The sequence below is a fragment of the Sycon ciliatum genome, chromosome 5 (genome assembly GCF_964019385.1).
Source record: "Sycon ciliatum chromosome 5, ocSycCili1.1, whole genome shotgun sequence".
Taxonomy (NCBI): Eukaryota; Metazoa; Porifera; class Calcarea; order Leucosolenida; family Sycettidae; genus Sycon; species Sycon ciliatum.
The window spans coordinates 4,718,672-4,743,460 of NC_088647.1; the positions used below are offsets into that span (position 1 = coordinate 4,718,672).

Genomic DNA, 24,789 nt, shown 5'->3' on the forward strand with positions numbered 1-24,789 from the left:
GACGTGATTTGACATGGTTGCGCTGTAGACATATCCGTCTAGAAAATACAGTGGAGTCAAGTGGCCAAGAACGTTGTTTCGCACGAAAACCAGCACCGTCGTTCTTAACTTTAGCGTGTGGCGTTCTTAGCATTTCAGGCTGTACGTTCTTCGGCGAGCGACTCTACAGGATACTGTAGTATTTAGACGGTTGCATGCTGCCACATGTGGGTTTGAGTAACTTTCCAGAGATTAGCTCTGCGTGTCATTTGGTGGCAAGTGAAACTCGGTTTTATTCCCGTAGCTATGCAGAAGACGTTACTTCAGTAACGTCTGGCGCTAGCCAGGGTCCACACAGCTTTAATTTGGTATTTGTGTGTTTGTTTGTTTGTTTGTGGCACGCCTGGCGCTATCCCGTATCTGACGGCAAAAAAATCATAGGGATGTTATAAATTTTTCAATTCTCCTTTTTTTTTCAGGCATATCCTAGGATTCGAACCCGCACTATCGCCCTACATGCATTCCCCCATGCACTTCGCATTCATACCCATTCTTCCAAGTTGCTTCACGTTATGATCTTGCGTTTGAAAGCCCTATTTGAATATTGCGGGCAGCTGTATGTGGCCAGCTGTGTTTGATGGTACGGAAGGCGGTGTCGTATTACCCTCGATCGTACCTGTCCCGTACCTATCCCTACCGTACCATCAAAGACGACTGGCCACAATGCATATTCAAATAGGGCTTTCAAATGCAAGATCATAATGTGAAGCAACTTGGAAGAATTAGTATGTATGCGAAGTGTATCGGGGGATGCATGCAGGGCGCGATAGTGCGGGTTCGAATCCCAGGTTATGTCTTAAAAAAAAAGGAATTTTTTAAAGAATTTATAACATCCCTATGCTTTTTTTTGTCTAGGTCATCAAGGCAAAAAAGCATAGCGTAGGGCCCTGAGCTTCCAAGCTCTCTCGTTTGAATGTTGTTTTTTGCACTCTGAGCCCTGACATGAAGTCTGTATTATTTTGTGTGGGGCTGGATTTCACTTTCCACGACTAGCACACAAATTGCATGTACCGTCAACTTCGCTAATAATGACTGCAGATATAACGACAATTCGCGAATAACGACAATTTTCTTGCCCAGGACAAAGTCCCATCCAACTGTGACACATATAATGAGACTTCGGGTATAACGACAATTCGCGAATAAGGACACTTTTCTGATGCCCCGCCGAGTGTCGTTATAAGCGAAGTTGACTGTACATAAAATAGCTCCTGGGGTGAGATGCAATACAGTAGAGTCGCGCGCTGAAGACCGTCCAGCCTGAAATGCTAAGAACGCCACAGCCTAAGTGGCCGTCCGTAAATATCGAACTTTTTTCACCAAACGAATTATTTTAGTTTAGACCCAACCCCTCCCTCCCCCTCAGAACGTAACAAATGTTGACATACATGCATACACAACGGCCATGTACATGGATCAATGTTTTCTGAAACGAAATTGGTCAACCCCCTCCCACCCCATAACGAAATTATTTCGTTTTGTGAAAAAAGTTCGATATTTATGGACGACCCCTAAAGCTAAGAACGGTGGTGTTGGTTTATTAGAACGTCCCTTGGACACAATGTTCTTGGACGAGCGACTACTGTATGGTAACGCTGTGTACTCGCGAGTACAGTTTCACTTCCTGCGGGCACCTGGCAAACACACCCACGGCCGTGTGAACTACGGACTCTCGTTTCACTTCCTGCGGGCACACCTGACAAACGTGGATTTGCCTGCCATATTAATCGCCTATTAGCCCGGGGCGTTCTGTACCCACAGGATTCCGCGGACGCGCAATTTTCCGCATTTTCGAGAAATTTTGCATAAAAGCCGCACTTTTATCTGTCTTATGACAGTGCTCGTAATCGTTCTCACCACAGTCAAGGTTCACCTCAAAAGTTCAAAGGTGCTCGCAAAAATGAATGAAGACTGGATGCCAATATTCCTTTAATATATATACCAGGGAGTAGTACAATATATTGTACTTCTCCCTGATGTATACCATGACTGTGGACTGTGTTTATCTACGCTGTGACCTTTCGACCTGTTTGGGATGCATATGGCTCTATTGTACAAATTGGTACAGTGCATTACATCATTGATGTCCATTTGTGGCGCTGTCCCCTATGACAAGTAGGAATTCGCTTGCCATGACTAGTCGACTGTAGACTGTAGTACCTGACTTGAGGGTGATTCCGGGAATGCGTGTCCTTGTGGTCATACAGTATGTCCGCACCTTTAAAGCCATGGAGGTATATTCGATTTTAAAGCCAGTCTCAGTTATAAACCCATGGGCTCCAGGGGCAGCCGATATCAGATTCTGTTGCCTGCCCAAGAATGTTGTTTCCCCGATTGAGGATTACATTGCATATAATTAGTTCTCCCATGAAGAAATCACGTCATGTGACCAATTAGCTTGAACGTTTCAACACGAAGATACGTCATGTAATTCTCAACATGTGTCTGCAGCGCTTGTTGCTTCACGAGCGGCTACATGTAGCCTAGTCTGTAGTGGGCCAGGCCGTTAGGGTGAGAAACAGAAAGCCACTTGCCCATAACCAATGGTATTGCCCTGAGGCCACCACTGTGGACAACAGGGAGGTTTAGCAGAGAGGATCCAGAATGCAATTACCTGTCCCCGGGTAAAATTGCGGAAAAAAATCGCAAAAAACGCGGGGAAAAACGCGGCATAATATGGCATAATTTGCGGTGAATTTGCGGTAAATATGCGGTAAATATGCGGTGAATAATATTGATGTGCGGCAATTTTCAGTGAGTATGTAGTGAAATCAATCAGTTACAAGTCTCTGGTGTAAGCACTCGTCATATTTGAGTAAAAAGCCGCCACGATGAGACGTTGCTGACCGAACAGTGCACTGTGTGTACGTGTAGTGTATCAAAAAAGTTCAAAAAACGCGGGAAAATCGCGGAAAACGCGGTCTTTTAAAAAACCGCAAAAAACGCGGAAAAAAACGCGGCCGCGGAATTGCAATTTTCCCCGGGGACAGAATTACAGTCGACCTACCCTTATAACGATAACCCCTATAACGATATTACCCTTATAACGATATTTTTCTGTCAAACCAAATCACTCCATTGACTTTTGTATACAATAGACACCCTTAGCAAAAAAACGTTATGTTGTAACGGTATTATCGTAAGGGGGAAAATACAGTGATTTGGGTTCGACCTTTAGCAAGATGCACGCTATTTTTAGTACGCTGTTGCCTTTGACTTCGCGCGGTACAACCATTTTTGTCACCATAAACGCGATACAAGGTGAAATGCGTACGGACTATGCAATATTTGGCTAAAACACGTATAAATCAGCCCCCATAACGTTTATACGCTGCAGCTTCAACGCTACAGTCAAACCTCATTAGGACGAACTTCAAGGGACTGAACAAATTTGTTTGTCTTATCGGGAGTTCTTCTTATCCAGATCTGACAAAAAATCGATATGCATATCAGATGGATTGTATTTACGTGAAGGTGCATGCTGTGGTACATGGGAAGCATGTTATTCTTAGCATAAGCCAGAAACAGGTACATGTAAGTACAATGACAAAGTGCAATGAATCACGACTGTGTCGAAAGTTTGTACAACGCACTGATTATTTTGTTCAAAACACGCTTGAAATCAATTTGCACTGTACGTACAATAATATGACCTCGACTATTGAAAAAAGAAGAAGAAAAAAGGCAGCCAGCTCACGCGCACGCTCGTGGACCGAAAGTTCGTACTACATGTACATGACCACACTGACTTTGTTCAAATCACACTTGAAAATAGTTCGTCTTCGCGAATGTTCGCTGTACAGAAGTTCGTCGTAAACGAATAATTTTGACTTGAATTGATGCCTGGCCAACCATAGGATTGGCCTTAGTTCGTACTAATGGAAAGTTCGCCTTATCAGTGTTGGTCCTAACGAGGTTTGACTGTATTTGGGTGATCAAGGTACGAGTACCGTAAAAAATAGCGTTACCGTTGTTTGCTAAGGGTGTCTAATGCCTTACCTCTATAACAATATTGCTATAACGATATTACCCCTATAACAATATAAAATGGGCTGACCGATCGACATTTTCCAGTTTAGAACAATATCAGCAGGGAATATGTAGAGTCCACTGTCAAGGTGGGTCAAGCTTCACTTGATGAGTCGTTGGGACATGACAAAATGCGATGGGGGCACCAGTGGCACCTTGCTGTATACATAATGTGCATGTACATACGTTTTTGACGCTATGAAGAGTGTAAAAAATGAACTAAACTCATGCATTATGACGTATGTGTATGAATGAACCAGTTACCCCTATAACAATATTACCCTTATAACAATATTTCTTGGTCGGACGCAAATATCGTTATAAGGGTAGGTCGACTGTACCTTATTTTCAGTAGTATAAAGGGCGCGTTTGGTTGGTACGACCTAGAACAGGATTCACCGGAACAGCGCGTTTGGTTGGGACTGCACCTGTTCTGGGTCGGCCAGAACATGTTCTGCTTGCTCCGGCCTCGAGGCCGGAGCAGACCGAGGAGTTTCACTTTTTCACAGTGAAACCTGGCGGGAACATCGGTTTTGGTCCCAAATGATCACGTGCGCATACGCTTTTGGGTTGGACTCGTCGTACCGTACACAGTGACCATGGTGACCCATACTTATTTTGAAGAATGCACCAAGTTTGGCATATTTGTTCACAAAAAAAGGTGCTCTGTTTCTGGAGTACCGTTTGGTTGGCATGAGGCTGCTCCATGTGCACCAACTGTTCGATCCTGTTCCAGATCGTACCAACCAAACGCACCCTAAGCTGCACTTTGAACACTCAAAATTCACCCCCCTCCCCCCCCCCCCCAGAAAACGGGGGGGGGGATGCGACTTCAATATACTCCGATGATCAAATTAACGGTGATAAAATAATAGGATACTGTAGATGCCTGTATTTTGTGGCAAAAAAATGGGGGGAGTGGGGCTTATATTCGGGAAACTACAGTATCATCCCTAGCCCTCTGTCCCATGCCACGGCATGTGGCAAGCAGTGACCCTTCGGCCCTACTATTATTCTTTAGTCGTGGCCAAGAAATCCGGCCCACAAGTCAAAAGCAACACCGCGTTACGTATGTGATCAAGCACGCTCTGAAGGTCATGATGGCGAGATTCTATCATGACAGACAGAGCGTGCTTGATTTGATTTCTTACAACACGAAGGAACAACATTAATGATTGCCACAATGATAATGCCCGCGGCAGGAAGTCCGCCTATTGACCATTGCCTTTATGAAGAATAGTACACCATGTACATTCAATAAGCCCATCCCGGGACTGCATGAGCCTTGGCGCTGTGAGTTGGATTTCTGAGGGCAAGCCACAGTCATTATCATAATCAGGGAGTCGTAAAATACCTGGTATTTTACGACTCCCTGATCATAATTGAGCTTGGTCGCGTGATGTCTTCCTTCTTGTTCTTTTTTTAAGTGTGGCCGGCCATACCCCTGGCCCCATAAATCTCAATGGCCAAAAGCCAGGCGCTGCATACTGTACCATATTGTTGGTTGACAGCATTGTTGCAAGGTGAAAGACCACTGTGTTTGGAAACAGTGGTCCTCCGGCTTTTTTCCTTGCTGTCAACCAACAACAGGTTTTCAACAAAACAAGGTGTATACCGTATAGTACCAGTACTGCACTCTGCAGTACATTGTAATTTGTACTATTTTTTGTAAGACCTAGCTGCTAGACTGCATGCATGCAGTAGTCAATACTGTATAACACATTATTTTTGGTGTAATTTTAATTTCGGTAGAGAATTCAGGCACCTAAATTTAGATTACACCTAAAAGGCACTAGAGTATGCATTGTATGTGAAGGGTAGGCCGGTCACCTAATTCTACATTACACCTGAAATCTGGCAGGTCCCTGGTACCGAAATTTAAATACACCTAAAATTACATTATATACAGTAATAATATTATGCCTACCTTATTATGCAAGTCGAGCTTGAAAATGTTTCTGTCATGTTCAGCCTAGCCGGCCATTTGTATAATACAACCCAACAGTACGCTTGTACGTGAAATATAAACCGACATACAAACTGAGGCGAAGCCGAGGTTTGTATGTCGGTTTATATTTCACGTACAAGCGTACTAGTGGGATGTATTATACTTATGCTGACCTTCATACAAACTGACAGTCAACTTCTTCCTGTTTCTAAAAAGGAGTTTGTATGGTGGTGGTCTATATGGGGTTTGTATGAGGTTTATATGCCCAATATAAACCACCTGCATGATGGGGCAGTTGACTGGAAGTTTGTATGAAAGGTCAGCATAACTAGATATCCCATGCGCGAACATGCATGATAATTATTAATTTTTTTTTATGATGGACTACCCCTTCCTTTTAATTTTTGTTTTTGTACAATCAAGTCTTTGCTGCGGGTCGATCGACCGCGCGCCGCGCCGGTCGCGTCGCGCGACTGTACAATCCTTTTCTGGAACAGAGTGAGAAAAAAAAGTAAAAGTAAAAGTAAAACTACGCATTGTACTTTGTACTTTATTTGTAGATGAATAGATGAATGAAGTGAAACGCAGCTGAAACAACAGTAACTGTTACTCTGCTATTGCTAGTATCGTTAGGCAACTTAGGGTGCTTGCGATCCTTGACGGTGTTGTCCCAGCTGGCAGAGGAGGATTTCTACAACGAGGACATTGTCGAGTCTATTTTGTACATGTTGCGGCTGATGGCGTAGAGTCTACTACTGGTGAAAGGTCGAAACGACCAGCAGGATCTATGATCACTAAACTAAAGAAGCGCCGTAGGGAGTGGCGTCAGACCATCCTAATTATTATCTTGCTGTGCGTGACTTTCTGGGAGCTGGCTGGTCACTGGGTCTGGTTTCTTCGTTCTCCGGTGAATGTGACGCCTGGAGGGTGTACCCGCTTCCTGCTCGTGGGTGATCCCCAAATCCAAGGATATTACGGAGAGCCTGGTGGTATTTTTGGTTTTCTGACACGCTGGGATGTATACTCTTACTTGCAATCATATGTAGCAGCCGGGTATAGGCTATCTCAACCAGATGAAGTAGTATTTCTGGGCGATTTGCTGGACGAGGGCTCTACTGCGAGCGATGATGAGTTTAGCAGCTATGCCGGGGCGTTTCACCAGCTGTTCCCCTGGTCACAAATGCCCAGGCAGATCTTCGTTGCTGGTGATAACGACATAGGCGGAGAAGGCATGCATGACTACATCAGCAAGGGAAAGGTCCGCCGCTTTGGCATGCACTTTCGCCCTGTGAATGGCAACAAGACGGCCAAGAATGGAGTCTCGCTTATCTGGGTAAGTACAATCACGCAGTAACTAAGCAATTAGTAGTTTAATGTCACAATCATCAAGAATTATTCGATTATGACAAAGCCTACAGTCCATTCAGAAAAAGATGATATCCTAGCTTTTGGCCATAAATGGGTCAAATTTCGAGTTTTTGCAACGATTTTTGGGCAATCCCCCATGGCATATGGAATGCTCTACCAATTGTGTTTTTGAAGTCTATTTCTTCAAAGGGCAAGCCATAACAAGAATAGGATTTCGGCCAGGTTTTGCCCCCAAAGCACTGAATTGGGGAAAAACCATGAAAATCCAGGTTGTTCACTCCATCCACTTGCATAACGGTACATTTGCGGTTCGAACCCCAGTTGAGATACCTTTTATGGACCCTTTTTTCAAGTTTTGAATCTCGCGGCACTGCACAGTGTACCACAAAATCACGAAAAATCACCCAATACTGGAGCTCTCCAGAGCCAGTACTCATCTTTTTTCTGAATGGACTGTACTGCGTACAAAAATCCCCGTTTTTTGTACTCACTGGTGTTCACCAGGCCGCCGGCGATGGGTATACTGTGTACAGAGCCTAACTGACACAGACAGCCGGGCTGCAGCAGCACCGTGCTACGACCTATGATGCAGTGGTGACGGTGGCGAGTGAAGTCTGGGCTACCGGCTACCGGTATAACGGCCTTCGGGGGGGGGGGGGGCTGCACGGCCCTAGGACTTGGGTGTGCAGTGAAAATGCCTGGTAGAGTACAAACTATTCAGGCCTCCGGTGCAATGCCGCCGTGCACTGAACGAAGTATTGGGGCGGCACTGCATTTGATGCACGCAAATGGAGGGGACTGTCCCCTGAGGTCTACCCCGTGCATGTATTCTTGTACTATATTTTCGCTGGCCTGAGTGCACCCACACCTGCCGCATGGAAACAATCTATTTCCGTACTGATTCCCCTATTCATCAAGAGAAGCTTGTGCCGATAACCACAGAGCACGATCAATATGAGTTGTTACGTATCACGATTCTCTACTGCACGATACGAGATGTACCGGTAGTGACGTTGGTGGTAATATTGGAGAGCGGCGCTGTTCGAAACGTTGGACCTCGCCCATCCTGCCGACCTTTCTGAACTCATGCCTGTGATCCAAGGCACACAAGAAGGGTGTCGAGCCTTTGACTTCCCAAACCCATAAGAGATTGTGATCTCATGTGTTCACTTGTGAGGACTGTCTAGTTGTTCTACTGCACACCTAGTCACATCGGTAGCAAGCTTGCCTTCTGTGCTATTTGTTGACTGATACCTAACCGCAGATCAACAGTATGGCACTATCATACCGCTACATGACTGACCCGGACGTCCAAGAAGAGGCATTGGATTTTCTCAAGTCATTGGCACAGCGGCGCAATGCATCGCCAAGCACAGCGCGGCCCGGGGTCCTGTTCTCTCATCTCCCACTGGAGGAGATGAGCCGCAGGCGGTTGCTTGCTGAGCTCGGCATTAACACGGTTTTCTCGGCACACACGCACGACTTCAGTACAGCAGTGTACTCGCGCGGTGGCTTGCGGACCGGCCCGAGAGATGCCACTTGGGATGGACGACACGTGATGCAAGTCACTTTTGACGAGGCCACATTGCCGTGTTATGCCGCGGGCGAATGCGTCTTGAGTGTCAGCGTACCAACAGTGTCCTATCGTATGGGCAAGTCATCAATGGCACTGTCCGTTGTGGACATAGGTAAGACTATATTACAGGTGGAATCCTGATAATTCGAATATGGCTTAATTCGAACATACCGCTTAATTAGAAGTTTTTCCAGGACCGATTTCTGTCAATACGATTCCCACATAAAATGTTCTGATAATTCGAACCTCGAACCGGACATGTCAGGTTAATTCGAAGTTCCACGGATTCCACTTACTGTAGAGGCAGAAAATTTCGTCGGTCAATAATTTCGTCCAACTCCAAAGAAAAGGAGTTCGTCTGGTTGAAAATTTCGTCCATGGATCATAAGAGTGTATAGAAAAGCTGGACAAATCGATATTCGTCCTACATTTAATTTAGTCCAAAAGCTCCTTGGATGAAAAAGACGAAATTAAATTCCAGACGAATATTTCTGCTTGTACAGTATATAGAAAATGTGTGGGATTTGTGCTGATAATTCGAAGTTAGCAAAGTGTAATTCGAAGTTCACTGTACACTGTACTGGTCAGTTCAGTTTGCTTGAGCAGGCTTTGCTGGTCAGTTCAGTATCCGTGAAATCTGTGTCTAAGATCCATAGCGCAACTCTGCGTGACCATGGGAGCATTTTGACATACATATTGTGTTGTGGGTTCATGTTTGGATAATTAGAATGTCCGGATAATTAGAAGTTTTTTGCTGGCATTTGGAGGTTCAAATTATCAGGATTCCACCTGTATACTCAATCTGCCGACTGAACTGTTTTGTCCTCTGAGGCTTTGTGGGTTCGTCGATCCAGCACAGGGAAATGATGCCGAACCTGGTAGCAATGAAAAATAAATCTCTCAAAGCCAGAGCTGAATCCCATGCTCCATGCCTGCTTTGCCAGAGTGCTCAAACTCACACGCCCTTCCTTGTACTGATATGTATATACTGTAAAAGCAGAAATTTTTGGTGGTGTTTTATTTTCAGTAACTTCGGTTCCGACAATTTTTACCGATAATAAAACGCACCGAAAAATTCGGTACAACCGATACTGTATACGTGTAGTACTAGTACACTTACCTGAAGAACGGGTTTTACCGAAAATTTCCCTCTACCGAACCGCCCATTTTGGAGAATACCGAAAATATTACACCACCGAAAATTTCTGCTTTTACAGTACTGTATAAGTATATAACGTGGCTAGTGTCTACTGCAGTACAGTTTGCCCCAGCCATGCGTGCACAGAATCCGCTCCTTATGTTCCTGAGTCTGATGGGAATGCAATTGTGGTACTGTAAAACCGGGAATTTTCGGTGGTGCAATATTTTCGGTATCTCCCAAAATCAACGGTTCGGTGGTGCGAAAATTTCGGTAAACTAGTTTTCCTGATCCAAAAATGCATTTTGCACTGTGTGGCATCCGGCATGGCATGGTTGAATTTAAGGTCGCGTTTTGTTTTGTTTTTAGGTAAAAATTACCCGTACCGAAGTTACCGAAAATGTATCTCCACCGACATTTTCCGGTTTTACAGTACCTACCAGAGATCATGTTGTTAGTTGATACAATGAGTAGAGCGACTATGTGCATACTAGCTGCTGGCATGATGATGAGCAGGGTTGAAGTTGGTAGTCTCCATTTTTTGTAACCATTTTGTTTTGCCTGTGTTGCCAAATTTGTATGCAAACAGATGCCGCTGGTCGAGTACAGAACTTGATCGTTCTGCCGCTCCCACCTCGCTATCCTGTTCTTATCGGTTATCTGGTGTTGGCTGTACTCTGTTGCGTTTGTGCAACATGCTTTTGATCCCCATCCCACGCTCACATGTACTCATATTCACTAATCACACAGCAATGATACAACCTAGTCTTCTTCTGACTCATATTCACATAGGTATCACATCCATTATGCGTTATGGTCATGGAACATTACACAGCTCTTCCCTGATCGGACAGAAGTACATGTACCATAAATCCCATTTCCAAGGGAGTATGAGCTGAATACTTTTTTTCTTCTTTTTTTTGAAGTATGGTACTTGACAAGTTGACCACGACTTTGACTAGGTTTTATTTATAATTTTTTTTTAAATTCACGGTTCGCCGAGTTTTCGCATCCATAGGAAAGCCACTAACCTCTAGGATCAAGGTGCAGATGCAGCTTTATTGCTAAAGTTGACGCAAATTCCAGTTAAACTTCCTGCCCTTGAACTTTGCTTCTTCTCATGAAGGCCAAGCCGAGTTATCTATCTGCTGGTGCATCTCCATTCTCCGTTGTGTTTCTTATCTGCCGATGGTTTTTAAATCGAGTTCCAAGCAAGGCATCTCACACATAACTTTGAAATTATCAGTTTATCACGATTGATTTTTATTGCTGCTACAGGTCTACCCAAGAGTGTGCAACTCCTGATACCCTTTCTATGGGGTTCGCCGATGGCGAAAACTCACATCACGTGGTGTAGTGTCCCAGTTGTACGTTTCTAGCCCGTTTGCAGCGAGCAGCGGAGTAATAATAAAAGTACTCCCTGGAAGAAACTCACTGCGCGTATGCAACTCGCCAGCGTAATCATGGCAGATTTCCGGATTTCGCGCACGCTATCCTCAGTTGTACGTAGTACAAAACGTACCTGAGACACGTGATGTGAGTGGGGGAGGGTTCAAATTGTTTGTCTTATAACGAGTCTTTCTACTATCCGGACGTGAATGTACGCGTTTCAGGCGCCAGAGGGATTTTTGATCGTTGTCTAGTATGTCTACTAATGAGTTTTGTCTTGTACCCAACGTACTAACGCGGGTAGACCTGTATATCAGATATTCTGTACAATTCGATTCTGTAAAACCGGAAAGTCGAACGACCAAAAAGTTTAACGTTTTTGTAATTTTGGCATGATAACGTGCAGAAAGTTTAACGACCTGGCCACCCATCTGTATGCGCATCTTTACACAGACATCTCAAACTGGGTTCGCGATAACGTTTCGCGATGCACATACCGGTGCGCCCAGTGGGAAGGCCAAGCTTGCACTTGACCTCTATTCATGGTCATGCTAGCATCATCTCAGCTCCTCTCCTGCTTTTGCCTCTCCTGCTTTTGTCGGTCAAGGATCATTGGCATGCTGAGGGAGCTGGAATCGTTTCATACACAGAACACGTGATTGGTTTGTTATCCAAGCATTGGTGGTTCAGTGGTAGATTCCTCGCCTGCCACGCGGGGATTCGATTCCCGGCCAATGCATTTTTTTCCTTTTTTGTCATTGTAGTAATCCATTCCATTTCCATTCAGTCTCCAGCTATGAATGTAGCTACATTTTTTTAACGAAAACGTTAGACTTTGTGACTTGTGAGAGGTTTTACAGTATTTGATCTTACATTGTATGATGGCACCAGTCTCTGCATAGAGTATTTGTTTGTCCATGATTGCATGAATATTACTGCATGCTAGACAAGTGATGTCACTCCAGAGAATAATCTTTATTATTTAAAAAATACTCTACTTCAAAATACTCCGAAAATGCTGTCCAGTATTCAAGTCCTCGGGCGAGGAAACGGACACAAACATGATCAATATTTCGAATGAAGCTGACAATTGATAAAAAAAGCCGGTGCAACTGTCTTTGGAAAAGGCTCGTGCGTCGTAAATTTAAATCATAAAATCCACTCTAAATGTTGTATTTGATCAATGCACATATGTGTAGAACTGTCATATTATTTTTACCGGGAGAAGAATTCTTGTCACTGGACTGATGGGATTTTCCCTACGAGTCGTTCACCGTTCCTCAGAACTCGTAGCTACCACGTTTCTTATAGTTGCTTTCATAGTGCGTTTTACAATAGAAGTGGTTGTTGAGCGCCGCATAGTTGGACGGTAGTAGCTTACACTTGCAGTCCGCACACCTGCAGCATGGAGCAGCGGACGTTGCGGTTTAGTGCATGCAGGTGCGACACAGGACACATCGAGCGCATGGCGCACAATGCTTCATATACAGGCAGGTATTGTGCACGTATAATTTCGTGTATTCTCCGTGCAGCTGTGGAGGGGCTGGTGCACGTGATGCTGCACATTGGTATCAAGTACATGGTGTGTGCATACTGGGGTATATGGTGATGCCACGCAGGTGAAGTGCACCTGCCATGCACTGGGGTGGATGCGGTGGGCGACCGGAGTACAAACAACTCCAGAGTGTGTAACCATGGTGGCGGGGCAATGCGAATGGTGCCAAGTTACTTTTCCAGCATGCTGCTCTGATGCTAGTTGCATGCACTGACCAAAGCACAATTTGTGCGCACCCCACGATGGTAAAAAGTCAAGGAAGTGAATAACGGCATGGTCCCTGGTTTGTCACGCAGGCAGCACGGTGGTGACAAGCAAGACCCGTGCAACTGTATGACTACAGCAGTGCGCTGTGTTCACTGCGGAGCCCAGTGTCTGTAGGGCTGGGACCGCACAACTGTCCCAGGGCTGGTATTCACAGTGTTGCATATCACTTGTCACCACCGCACAGTGCACCACTTGCAAGTCTGTTCGGCAAGCAAGTTGCCATGCTCTCAGAGTCCTGCATGCATGCATGTTACAGGTCACTTGCTAGAGAGGAGCCACACCTGGCTCGACGTCTTGTACGTGCATTTAGGTCCAGTGAATGGTTGGCTGGACACTAGGAGTTCTGAACCTTGAATCGTGACTAATACACCAACACCTGTCAAGGTGCGGACCACTCTGATAAGGTGACCACTGTTCCCCGGCAGAGGACTGCTGCAACCAGGCCCATGGGATGTTATTTCCGGTCACGTGACCCTGGATAAGGAGACATGCACTCGCCACGGGCATGCACAAGTGAGTTGCTAATCAAACATGCCACCGCCGCTCAGCCTTACCTGAAGCAGACCTTGTGCATGGGGAGATCATTGGCACTGACAAACTCCATCGGGTATACGGTCTTGCTGCAGACGTGACACTACATAGTACAAACACAGGTCACAACAACAACACCAGCATACTCATGCATAACAAGCAGCAGAAAGGTGCCTGTACCACTGAACATGGTTCAAACAAACAACACAGAGATGTGTTGTATTTATTTTATTTTATGGAAAAACCACAAACCTTCAGACATGTGAATGCGCACATGATATACAGTGTACATACGCATGTATCGAGAAGGCAGCACAGAAACGGCAGTATGTACTGGCACAGCCTACGCTTACAGTAAGTTCAGAAGAAGACAAGATGTGTTGGTGTACACAACCCCCCATCCCCCCACCCATCCGTCCCTGCGTGGCGACGCTCACTGTACAACTAATATCAGCTAATCCTGGCTGGCTTGACACATGCTAATCCTAGGCTGGACACATGTCCCACGCTAATCCTAGGCTGGACACATGTCCCACGCTAATCCTAGGCTGGACACATGTCCCACGCTAATCCTAGGCTGGATACATGTCCCACGCTAATCCTAGGCTGGACACATGTCCCACGCTAATCCTAGGCTGGACACATGTCCCACGCTAATCCTAGGCTGGACACATGTCCCACGCTAATCCTAGGCTGGACACATGTCCCACGCTATCGTCTCTCCAGCTATGATAATGAAACCCATGTGCAGTGGCCAGCAATTTCTTACACCCCGTGTCGGGTAGGACGATGGATGATTCTTCTGATATGCTAGACAAGTGGCTCACAACCGTGCTTCAGCCCAGAGTAACCCCAGCTGCAAATGTGTACTGCTATGATGGTGCTTCATAGAGGGGCCCTTGATCACGATTGTCTTCGAGGGGAACAGTCAGCAACCATATACGAGTCCTGCATAGGGTCTGGCACAACCGTGACACTGCAGTCGGGATCACCGGTAACTGCTCAAACCTCAAGATAGTCGTCCACTGTTGGAATGGAGCATGCTTTAGCTTTGCGCATGTGTCTGCTTCATAATTATGTCAAGTCTATAGAATGAAGAGTACATAGTAAGTAGGCTGCAACGGGTAGGGGTTTGGTCTGGTAACGAGTTCGGGTATTTCTATTCGGGTAGCATTTGTACCCTATCGCGTATTTTTTACATAGTTTGTACAGTGAGTATGCACTTGTTCTACATAGAAAGTGCACAGTAAGAACGTAGCTGTGCTTTTTTTTTTACATGCAACGTTGCAAAAACACCCTACTCCAACTACCTGATCGAGTTCTCAGGACCAAACCGCTAACCGAACTCCCGCTCTAGTTTTCGGGTAGCACGGGTACCCTACTACCCGATGACACCCCTGGTACATAACCGGGCCCTAAGTGTGTGCAACTGCCTACACAACCTCTATACAGTGCTGCGACAGCGGAACTTCACATCACGTGACATGCTTCAATAGGTTACGCTGACAAACAGTGCAAAGTGACCACAGGAGAGTTGAACCCAAAGCAGGGGTGCATATAACCCTGTAGCTATCATGGACAGGGTGCACATAATGTGTACGGGTTCGCTACGTGATGTGAATTTATGCCGTCGCAGACCCATAACTGGAGTTGCACACTCTTGGGGCTATGTACTCTTGATAGAATGAAGAGCGGGTGCAACCTGATCAAGATATTTGAAGTTGTTACATTGCACGTTCACGATGCATACCTTGGGGTTGCTTGTCTGCTGAGATGCGGCTTTGAACCCCTTGCCCTTGCGCTTGGACTCGGAGATGGAGCAGGCGCGGAACTGCCGGTATGTGTACGTTTCCAGCGTTGAGTCGGTGATATCTTGCTTGAGCAGGGTGATCTTGACCCGGTTATCACGACCCTGCAGGAGCAGATCTCCTTCGAACGTGACCACCTGGACAAGTTGATAGATAGAAATGAAAGAGAGCCGAGAAAAATGAATCGAATTTAAATCCACTTCAGTGACTACCCACGGCCACCTATGGTTCATAGAAACTAGACCCTTGAAAACAGGTGACAGGTGACAGGTGGCTGTTATAACAGGTGGCCTTTCCACACAGATGCATCAGGAATACATGTACATCATCCCACTGCCATCGATCTGTTTGGCGGTATTTCCTACCAAATTAGTTAGTCTTGCTGGCATCATCCTAAAAACAGCCATGTTTTGATACACCCACCCAGGGGTGTTGCTCGACATTGGTGTGGCTGCATGAGTAGGTGGGGGTCCGGGGTCCCCCGGGAAATATTTTAGGGAAATTGGGCCCAACTAGCCCATATTTCATTGCTTCAAAAGTCACAAGATGAAATTATTGGTGCGGGTTTGGCCGGACCTGCCGCACCGTTCCGACGCCCCTAATGCCTATCTGATTGAGTATGATAACGTTAGGCCTAAAAGCTCATGCATGTATATACCTTGTGCTTCTTTGCTGTGATCAGCAAGCCAGACAGTGCTTCAAAGATGTTGTCAGTCTCCTCGAAAAGTGTGCCGTACGCCACCTCTGTCGTACCGTCTTTGGTGGCCAAACCGTGGAGCTTGACTTGCTCAATCAACTGCATACCGTGCACAGGCACAGGCACAGGCATAGCACATGCAGTTGTGAAGCAATGTTGAAAAAAATGTGCACATAAACATCCTTGTGAACAACCCACCGCAGACAACGATGAGAGCACGCTACGCGTCATACTATTATCACTACTGGCAATGCAGTCATATGGACTGCACCTTTCACAGATTGCAAGGCTGTTGGCATTGCTAATGTTAGCGGCATTCATGGAAACATATTGTACACTACCTCCCATATATAGCCCATGTCACTATTCATTGTGATGCTTTCACAGTGCTATGCCAACTGACAGCTATGCAGGCTTCAACGTATGCTCAGTCAATCCATGCAGGCAAGGATGCTCTAGCAACATACATGTACGTATTGTCCTTCGATCAAGCTGCCTCTCGCTATTCGAAAGTCATTGCAAAGAACACTCATAGGGGAACGCCTAGTTTTGTTGCTATTTTCACCTTGCGCACTTGCTTGTCCATCCACTTGGTGGCAGCCTCCGCTCGCTGTTGGCTCTTTCCGCCCTTCTGCGCCACAACACTAAGCCGACGCTCCATGACTTGCTCCTTGTCCTTCTCTTCAGAAGCCAGGATTCCTTCAAGCGGGTCGTCAGGAGGTTCGTCCAGGCCAAGCTTTTCTGCAGCAGCTCGCGCTTTGCGGCTGACACTGTCTCGTGTGCGAGACTCCTGCCTCTTCATTGCCGTGGCGAATTCATCCTCCCCTTGTTTTGATGCAGCTGCTGGGGCAGCCTTCTTGCTAGTAGCTGGACTAGATTGAGCTTCTGTAACTTGTCTTGCTGCCTCCATACGTTGTCTAGCCATTTCCTTCATCCTTTCCACTTCTACTTTCTGCTTCTGGAGCTGTTTTTCCTGCTCTTGTCGCTTTCTCTCAGCAGCCTGTCGCCGTTCCTCCTCCTCTCGCTGTTTCTTCTCCGCTTCTTGCTGACGCCTCTTTTCAGCCTCCAGTTGTTCTTGTTCTTGCCGCGTTTCCTCAGCGGCTAGCCGTTGCTGCTCCTGTTGCCGTTTCTTCTCTGCTTCTTGCTGACGATTTATTTCTTCTTGCTGACGCCTCTTCTCAGCCTCTTGACGTTCCCTTTCTTCTTCTCTCTTCCTCTCCTCTTCAGCCAATCGCCGTCTATTCTCTTCTTTCAATCTTTCTGCGGCTTGTCGTCGTTCCTCTTCCTCCTTCCTCCTTTTCTCCTCTGCCAATCGACTCTCTTCTTGTTCACGTCGTTGCTGTAGAGCTAGCTGCTGACGTGTTTCCTCTTGTCGTTTTCTATCCTCCTCCTCCAGCTGGCGTGCTCTTTCTTCTCGCTCTTTCTGCTCTGCTGCACGTCGCAACTCTTCTGCTTCCCTGCGTCTCCTCTCCTCGAGTTGCTTCTGTTCTTCTTCTTCTTTGCGTCTCCTGTCCTCTGCAATTTGACGTTCTCTTTCCTTTCTCCTACGCTGCTCTTCCTGACCTTGTTTTTCTTCTGCCATGCGCTGTTGTCGCTCTTGCTGCAACCGATGCTCTTCTGCCAATCGTGCTTCCTCTGCTTTCTGCTGCAGGTCTGCTGCTATCTTGTGCTGGCGTTCTTCCTCTCGTCTTCTCTCTTCGTCCAGGCGGTGTTTTTCCTCAAGCTGCTGCCTCTCTTGCTCAGCGCTTTGCTGCTCAGCCAATCGTCGCCGTTCAGCTTCTGCCTGACGAGTCATTTCATCTGCTTCATACTTTGCTCTCTGCTCTTGTCGCTTTCGCTGCAACTCCTGGTGCTCAGCTTCTTCCGCTCTCTTCCGCTCTTCAAGCTTTGCTTGACGCTCTTTCTCCTGCTGTTCCAGTTTCAGCAGTGAGGCGTTGCGCTTCTCTGCCTTGAGACGCTGCAGGCGGAGGAACTCCGCTTTTTGCCGCTGGGCCTCCTCATCCTTACGACGCTCTTCCTCCACTTTGCGTCGCTGCTCCGCGTTGGGCCGTTTTGGGGTGGCTGCCTTCTTCTGAGTAGGCGACTTGACATCCACTTTCTGGTCTGTCGATTTCGACGTTTTGGGCAGTGGCTGGGGCTTTTTTCGTGCTTTACCACGATCAGTTTCATCCCCCTGTTTTTGCTGCTTCGCCCCACTGACAGGGTTAGGTGATACCTGAACTGGAGCAGGCTCTCCGGTCTTTGCATTCGGCTCAGCCTGGTCCTGTCTCGAAGAAGAAGAAGAGCTGCTGGAGTCCAGTTTCTGACGAGATCCTTGTCGCTCCGTCAAAAGCTGCTGCCGTTTCATGCGCTCTGCCTCTTCTTCCAGTTCAGTTTGTCGCTGCAGCCGCAGCTTTTCTTGCTCCAGTTTGGCGCGGTATTGGCGATCTCTCTCCAGCTCTTCCGTGCGTCGACGCTCCGCTTCCTGGCGCTGCTGCTCAATGAACGCCTCCTGCTTTCTGCGGTCTTCTTCGACACGCAGCCGCCGAGCTGTTTGCCACGATGCCCGGGCACTGCTTTGAGCTGATACTGCTGGAGTGGAGTGCGGTGCTGCGGACGTGGTACTACGTTCCTTCTCCTTGGCGAGTATCTCCTGGCGACGTGCCTCGACTTGCTGCTGTTTCAGACGCCATTGCTCCTCGGCCTTGCTCTGTTGCAGGCGCTCAGCCTCAAGACGCTGCTTACGACGCTCCTCTTCCTTGCGCCTCGCCTCGTCCTCCTGCTGCTGCCGTTGGCGTTGGCGTTCCAGGATCTGCGCTCTCCGCCGATCCGCCTCAGAGAGCTTACCTGGATTCGTTTCTACAGCTTCACGGGTCTCCGTTGGTGCAGCCGTTGTTGCTGCGGTAGTGGTGGTTGTGGCTTTTGCGGCAGTGGTACGTGCAGCTGCAGGAGGCTGCGGCTTCGTTTGGTCTGCTGCAGATGACGGCTTGGGGGAGACTGTAGGCTTGCTGGATGCTGCTGTCTTGTCCACCACCAGGGGCTTGCTAGGCGACGCTTCAGACTTGGTTTCTTTCTCGGTTGTCTGAATGGCTGGTGCAGCTGCAGGTTGAGAGTGTGCTGGAGTGCTACTGGCCACTGAACGACTTGCCTTCAGCGCACGTCCAACTGACGATGCACTCTGGGCGTTACGCACAGCAGGCGTGGCGGGTAGGTCCATCGACGCACTCTGGCTAGCCAACAGTTTTGACTCGTCGTGTACCCGTGTAGCTTCATCCTGGTCCTGCTGTGCTCGCTCGGCTTCACGCTGCTGTCTTCTTTCCTCTTCCTTTGCCAGCAGGAGCTGACGCTTTTTCTGGTCAAGGGACGCTTTTGACGTGCGAGCATTGCGCTCGTGTGCAAGTTTCCTCTGCTTTGCTGCATCGTGCTCTTTGCGCAGGCGTTCTTCTTCAAGGAACAGCTTTCTCTCACAATCGGCTGCTTCCTTCAGCTTTCGCATCCTCTCCTGGTGGGCAGCTGTTTCTGCTGTGGCACGGTTTCTCTCGTCTTCCTGTTGCTTCTGGCTCTTGTTGCGCTGCGCTTCTTCGTTGAGGCGTTGTTGGACACGCTGCAACAGGGCTTGGCGCTTCTTCTGCAACTCTGCCTGTCGTTGCTCTTCCAGCTGATGTTTGTCTTGCTCCTTCTGGAACATTTCCTTCTTGTACTGGTAGTGCTGCTTGCGTTGCTGCTGCTGCTGCGGTGCAGGACTTCTGTCGGACCTTGGTATAGCAATAGGCACAGGATCACCCATGGCAAGTTCCGATGAACTTCGCTTTGGGCCGTCAGGCGGGGATCCGCGCTGAGCAGCAGCAGTGCTCGGCTGACTAGTCTGATTCTGTACTGGGGTGCTCACAGGCCTGCCATTATCTCCCTTGCTGGTTTCATATCTTGCCGCAGGACTGCCAGTGGACACATGGTCAGCAGTACTGTCACATGGAATAGGTGCTGGACTTCTGTCCACCACCGGTAGTGGAGGTAAACCCTGGGAACTATCATCATCGTCTGAGTCACTGGCTTCAGCTACGGCAGCGGCGTGATCTGCAGCCACATCATCATACGTATCACCGGGGTCATGTGCGTTTGATTCGGCTGCACCAGGCCTTGCCGAGCTTAGATGTGTGGCATTCACGTGTGTAGCATTGCGACTGGCTGCCGTGCCATCACCTTCATTGTCACTACCGTCATCTGCAACTGGGTCGTCCTCACCGCTAGCATCACTATCACTATGCAGCACTCTCTGAGCCTGGACTTGCTGGGCTGTGATTGCAACATAACCAGACCCGACCGGTGCTGCTGCTGGTATCACTACCTGTTCGGGCGGAGGCGGTAGATTCTTGTCTTGCTTCACCTCGTCATTCGCGTCACCACCAGTGTTCTCTTCAGCCTGGTGGTGATGTCGCTGCACGTTCACATACAGATTGTCCTCTGGCACTTGACCGATAATGCAGATGTTATGCCCGGAGGGTGTTACTACCATGGCCGGCAGTGGCGGAGGAGTTGCCTGGCTATTCTCTGGCTGTGTGTAAGCATCAACGGGTGTTCTAGGCACGGCCTCCACCTGTTCATAGATATCCTCCCCTGTATCATCCTCATCATCAGATGAGTCAGACATGGACGGTTTAGGCCGATCTGCGTCTTCAATCTCGTTGTTATCATAGATTTCCTGATCATTATCTGGCTCCAGATCTGCTTCACCGTAGATAGGTTCAGCGGCATCCACGCCCTGTACCTTGTCCAGGTCAATGTCGGCATACGTAGCCTCCTCTGAGAAGCCATCACTGGCAACAGAGGGAGCAGCATCGCTTGGCAGCGCCAGAGACAGACGGGCGCCTTGAAACGTGGGGCCACTGTCATCCTTCAGGCGTGAGTTCTTGCGCTCGGCCGCGAGCCTCTGCAGGTAGCCGCACTGCTTGCGTAGAATCTGCACCCAAACGCTGGCATCGTCGGGCACGGATGCGTGCATGAAGTAGGTGCGCTCCTTCGTCACAATGCCAAAGCAGCAGGCTAGCGACAGCTGTAGCAAACAAGAGATGAGAAACACAAGCAATTACCGTATGTTCTCCAATATAAGCGCAGGTCTCCATTACTAGCACAGTCTCTAATACTAGCACACTGTGAGCAACTTATTATTATTATAGACAGCACCTCATAGCATGAAAAGAAAATCAGCCAGTTTTTCAAAACATAAGCACAGTCTCCATTATTAGCACGGCCTCAGTGGAATTCAGTGTTGCTGCTGTTGCATGGGTGACATCTAGCATGACATTGTATTTCTTCTTGCTGGTATACCAAAAGTATTGCAGTTTGCTCTGCATGATTGTTGGCAGTATTTGCACTGGACCATGGCTGGAGGAGATAGTTACAGGAAGTGAGGCTAGGAAAACAGGTATGGTATCTTTGCCATCAAGAGGAGAACTTGGAGAAGGGATCGTGTCTGTCATAATTAAAGAGTGCTGAGATAGGGCTGAGGCACACTGCTAGTACACGTTGACGAAGCCATCACAGCAGCATGGAGAACCCAGAAGTGGGATCCTTTCCAAGTACACGCAAAGTCTGCGGGATTTCATGGGGTGTCGGTCATGATGGGCGGTTCATTAGCTAATACCTTGAGTCATCTTTCCAAGATATCTTTCGAATCTCTCTTCCGTTCCCAAGGGGAGACCCCGGCACATTGTATTATCTGTATCATGCCTGTCATGATTGTCTGAAGCTATTGTCTGTGTTGTGGTTGACTTCACTCTTTACGAGTACTATTTCACTGGCTTTTCATACAATACCTATTGATGTCTAGAGACATACTGTCTAGCCTTCCCCTAGTGCGCCTATTGATGCACTACCCAGCTATCTAGCGGATCTCCTTCCACCTCTCTCTATCTTGCTATAATCTTCTTCACACTCTATAAGGTTTGTGTCTTCTTTACAATAAAATCAGTTCAGTGCCTGACGAGTTCGAGATCACAATACACATGACCGGTTCAGTCTGGCAGTCAGCAAGTACAATTGCAAGTGTGTGTGTGGGGGGGGGGGGGTGTCAGAGGTATCCCCCCTCCTCCCCCCCCCCCCCCCAAACCTGGCTAGAGGACTCTGCTGCCACACCTGAAGCTCACATCTGCGACCTACATAGTCTTGATCATTGTCGAAGTAGGTCAAGGGATGTGTTCCATTCTTCGCACCCCCCCCCCCCCCCCCCCCACACACACACACCCGGTCCCGATTCGTTTTAGGCTACATACACATTAGACCACTGTTGGAACCTTTCAGGACACAATGCCAGTTCAAGAGTGCAGCGTTTACCTTCTGTGGCCATGCACACGAGCACTCGTCTCCACACAGGATATCAGTGCTGTCATTCTTCACATCAATGGTGCCGAGTGGCGTGCCGTCGCTTGGCTTCTGGTAGTAGCTCAGCACGCCGGCATGGTCCAGTACCATCCAGCGCTTCCGCCAGTTCTTGCGCTTGAAGCCCTGCTTGACGAGGAAGCCGCGCGCGAGGTCGCCCACCTGAGTACTGCTACCGGACCTGCATGCAAGCACGCAAGACAGGAATTGGATGAGTCACCTAGGATATCTGACACACAGCGTTATACATCGTGTACAGTGATCACAAGGCATCTTCCCATCCCACAGATCGCCTACAGTGAGTTTATGCATGTAGATCTACTTGACGAAAAGTGTGAGAAGCCTTCTAATTGACTATTGAAATGAAATCACGGTGATGAGTTAGCGGATTCGCTTATCGGCGCTAAGTATATAGCGCAAGTCAAACGGTTTGCTTATGGGAGCCAAGTATACAGCGTGAGTTGGCGGATTCGCTTCAGCTCAGAATGCATGGCTGCACTGGAATGGCATAGCCTCTGTAGAGCTGTAGACTCCCTACACAATACTGCAGTATGGAAACTAACGCAGTCAGCTCAGCGCCCTGTATTCTTCCCCCTGCCAGTCCTGGGCGAGGCTTGCTTAGGAGAAATCCCATTCTTGTATGGATCAGTAGGTACTTCTTCCTCTTGTCCAGGCAGTAGTGGACTGGTCTACTTCTCTCAAACAGGAATGGATCGTAAGTCAGTTTCCAGTATGTAACGTGGTAACCTGGCTGGCCGCCTTGCCGCTAAATGATAGCCTCGGCCGGCAGCAAAACTGACCTACACTATTGGAGACGTTCCGCTACTGCTGCGATTTGCCTCCAGAGTTGAATGACTTTACGAAGAATCGGAACCGTTGGGCACAGTATCGCTACAAACACTAGTCCAGTAAAGCAATCACAGGCATTGAAAGGCACTACCGTACATGGTCTGGCTAGTCTAACGTCAGTAGTAACGAGAGATGCTCTATTCGTCGGGGAATTGTCGCGAATGAAGCGAAAGCCCGGTTTCTTTTCTCCGGTCGCATGTTTGCAGTGCCACAGACAAAACGAGCAAACGGAGAAGTTCTGAACGCCAGTTCCGACACTTCCGCTGGGGTACAACATAAACCTACAACCGGCACCACCACCAAACACTGAAGCAGAACAGAGCACGACGGGACACTGCGGAATGAATTCCGAACTGATGCTTCAACAAACACGTTCTGGAAGCCTCTCGTAGACTAATGCCTCTGTAACGTTTTCTTGTGAGCAGAAGCTGCGAGGAGACTTCATTTCACCATTCTAAACCTGCCATTACTAGTGCACACTACGCCTTACCCGCTGTTCCTATGGTCCGCCATCCCTGGTGGGACGTTCAGATGAAAATTGATGAAGAGCGATTCAGAAACGGGGCGGTTGTAGCGAGCCCGACGAAACCTCAAAGCACTTACGTGGCAGGTGCGTGGGCCACCCGGCCCTGGCCTGACGATACGGAGGGAGCAATGTTTCTTGGATCAAGTGACAAGTAACAGTTAGTTGAAGTAAATCCGACTAGGAGTTCGCCAAGCAACCTCATGCATGCCTACAGTACAACCTACATGACTTTGTACTCCGGCTACAGCGCTCAATCAGTTTACCTGTGGCTTCGGGACATCGCACACCTAACCGACGCACAAAATAATACAGCCTAAACACAGGCTAAAGGACCCAGGAAAGCTAACTGATAGGAACATGATCATTCAGTGGCGGACTGGAATGTTGTGGGCATGACCCTTGTTGATTTTTGGCCAGTTTGGGGATGCAGGCACACACACAATACCGGTAGGCTGACACCCCTACACAGCCTCGATATGAAACGAGCATTATCGATCGATCTGTGCAAATGTCATGAGCACACGTACACGTACACGCGTCTACAAGTAGTAGGTGTGCAGATCTACCGCAAGAGAAGAGTCAGCTGATAAAATGGTATATGGTGTTCCGTCCTGTCCTAAGTTGGGCAGGGCTTTTGATGCGCATTTATAGGGTGGGCAGAACAATAATCTCGGGGCGTATGAGCCTGGCCGGGTGGCCGGCCGCCGGAGCTAGC

At 48.0% G+C, this 24,789-nt stretch overlaps 2 protein-coding genes across 2 annotated transcripts; one reads left to right on the forward strand and one right to left on the reverse strand.

Annotated features, from left to right (window-relative positions):
* The first annotated feature begins 6,571 nt into the window (after nt 1-6,571).
* On the forward strand, nt 6,572-11,390 carry LOC135817281 (metallophosphoesterase 1-like). Its single transcript, XM_065330437.1, has 3 exons — nt 6,572-7,349; nt 8,649-9,072; nt 10,688-11,390. The coding sequence occupies exons 1-3, from the start codon at nt 6,804-6,806 to the stop codon at nt 10,801-10,803; spliced, it is 1,086 nt and encodes a 361-aa protein (XP_065186509.1). The 5' UTR covers nt 6,572-6,803; the 3' UTR covers nt 10,804-11,390.
* A 990-nt stretch (nt 11,391-12,380) lies between these two features.
* LOC135817275 (trichohyalin-like) lies at nt 12,381-24,375 on the reverse strand. The gene is made up of 7 exons (XM_065330426.1): nt 24,039-24,375; nt 22,655-22,880; nt 16,911-21,374; nt 16,307-16,444; nt 15,591-15,785; nt 13,864-13,943; nt 12,381-12,885 (listed from the first exon to the last, which is right to left on the reverse strand). Exons 1-7 carry the CDS (start codon nt 24,059-24,061, stop codon nt 12,768-12,770), a joined length of 5,244 nt encoding a protein of 1,747 aa, XP_065186498.1. The 5' UTR covers nt 24,062-24,375; the 3' UTR covers nt 12,381-12,767.
* Nucleotides 24,376-24,789: the final 414 nt, after the last annotated feature.

Bases quoted from the DNA above. Each gene is read 5' to 3' on its own strand.
- LOC135817281 (XM_065330437.1), top strand. From the start codon at position 6,804: ATGATCACTAAACTAAAGAAGCGCCGTAGGGAGTGGCGTCAGACCATC. The intron at 7,350-8,648 runs GTAAGTACAATC...ACCTAACCGCAG, and splicing joins ATGGAGTCTCGCTTATCTGG to ATCAACAGTATGGCACTATC. The intron at 9,073-10,687 runs GTAAGACTATAT...GTATGCAAACAG, and splicing joins ACTGTCCGTTGTGGACATAG to ATGCCGCTGGTCGAGTACAG.
- LOC135817275 (XM_065330426.1), bottom strand. From the start codon at position 24,061: ATGGCGGACCATAGGAACAGCGG. The intron at 15,786-16,306 runs GTATATACATGC...CAACTTGTCCAG, and splicing joins TCACAGCAAAGAAGCACAAG to GTGGTCACGTTCGAAGGAGA. The intron at 13,944-15,590 runs GTATGCATCGTG...TGTACTATGTAG, and splicing joins AGCAGACAAGCAACCCCAAG to TGTCACGTCTGCAGCAAGAC.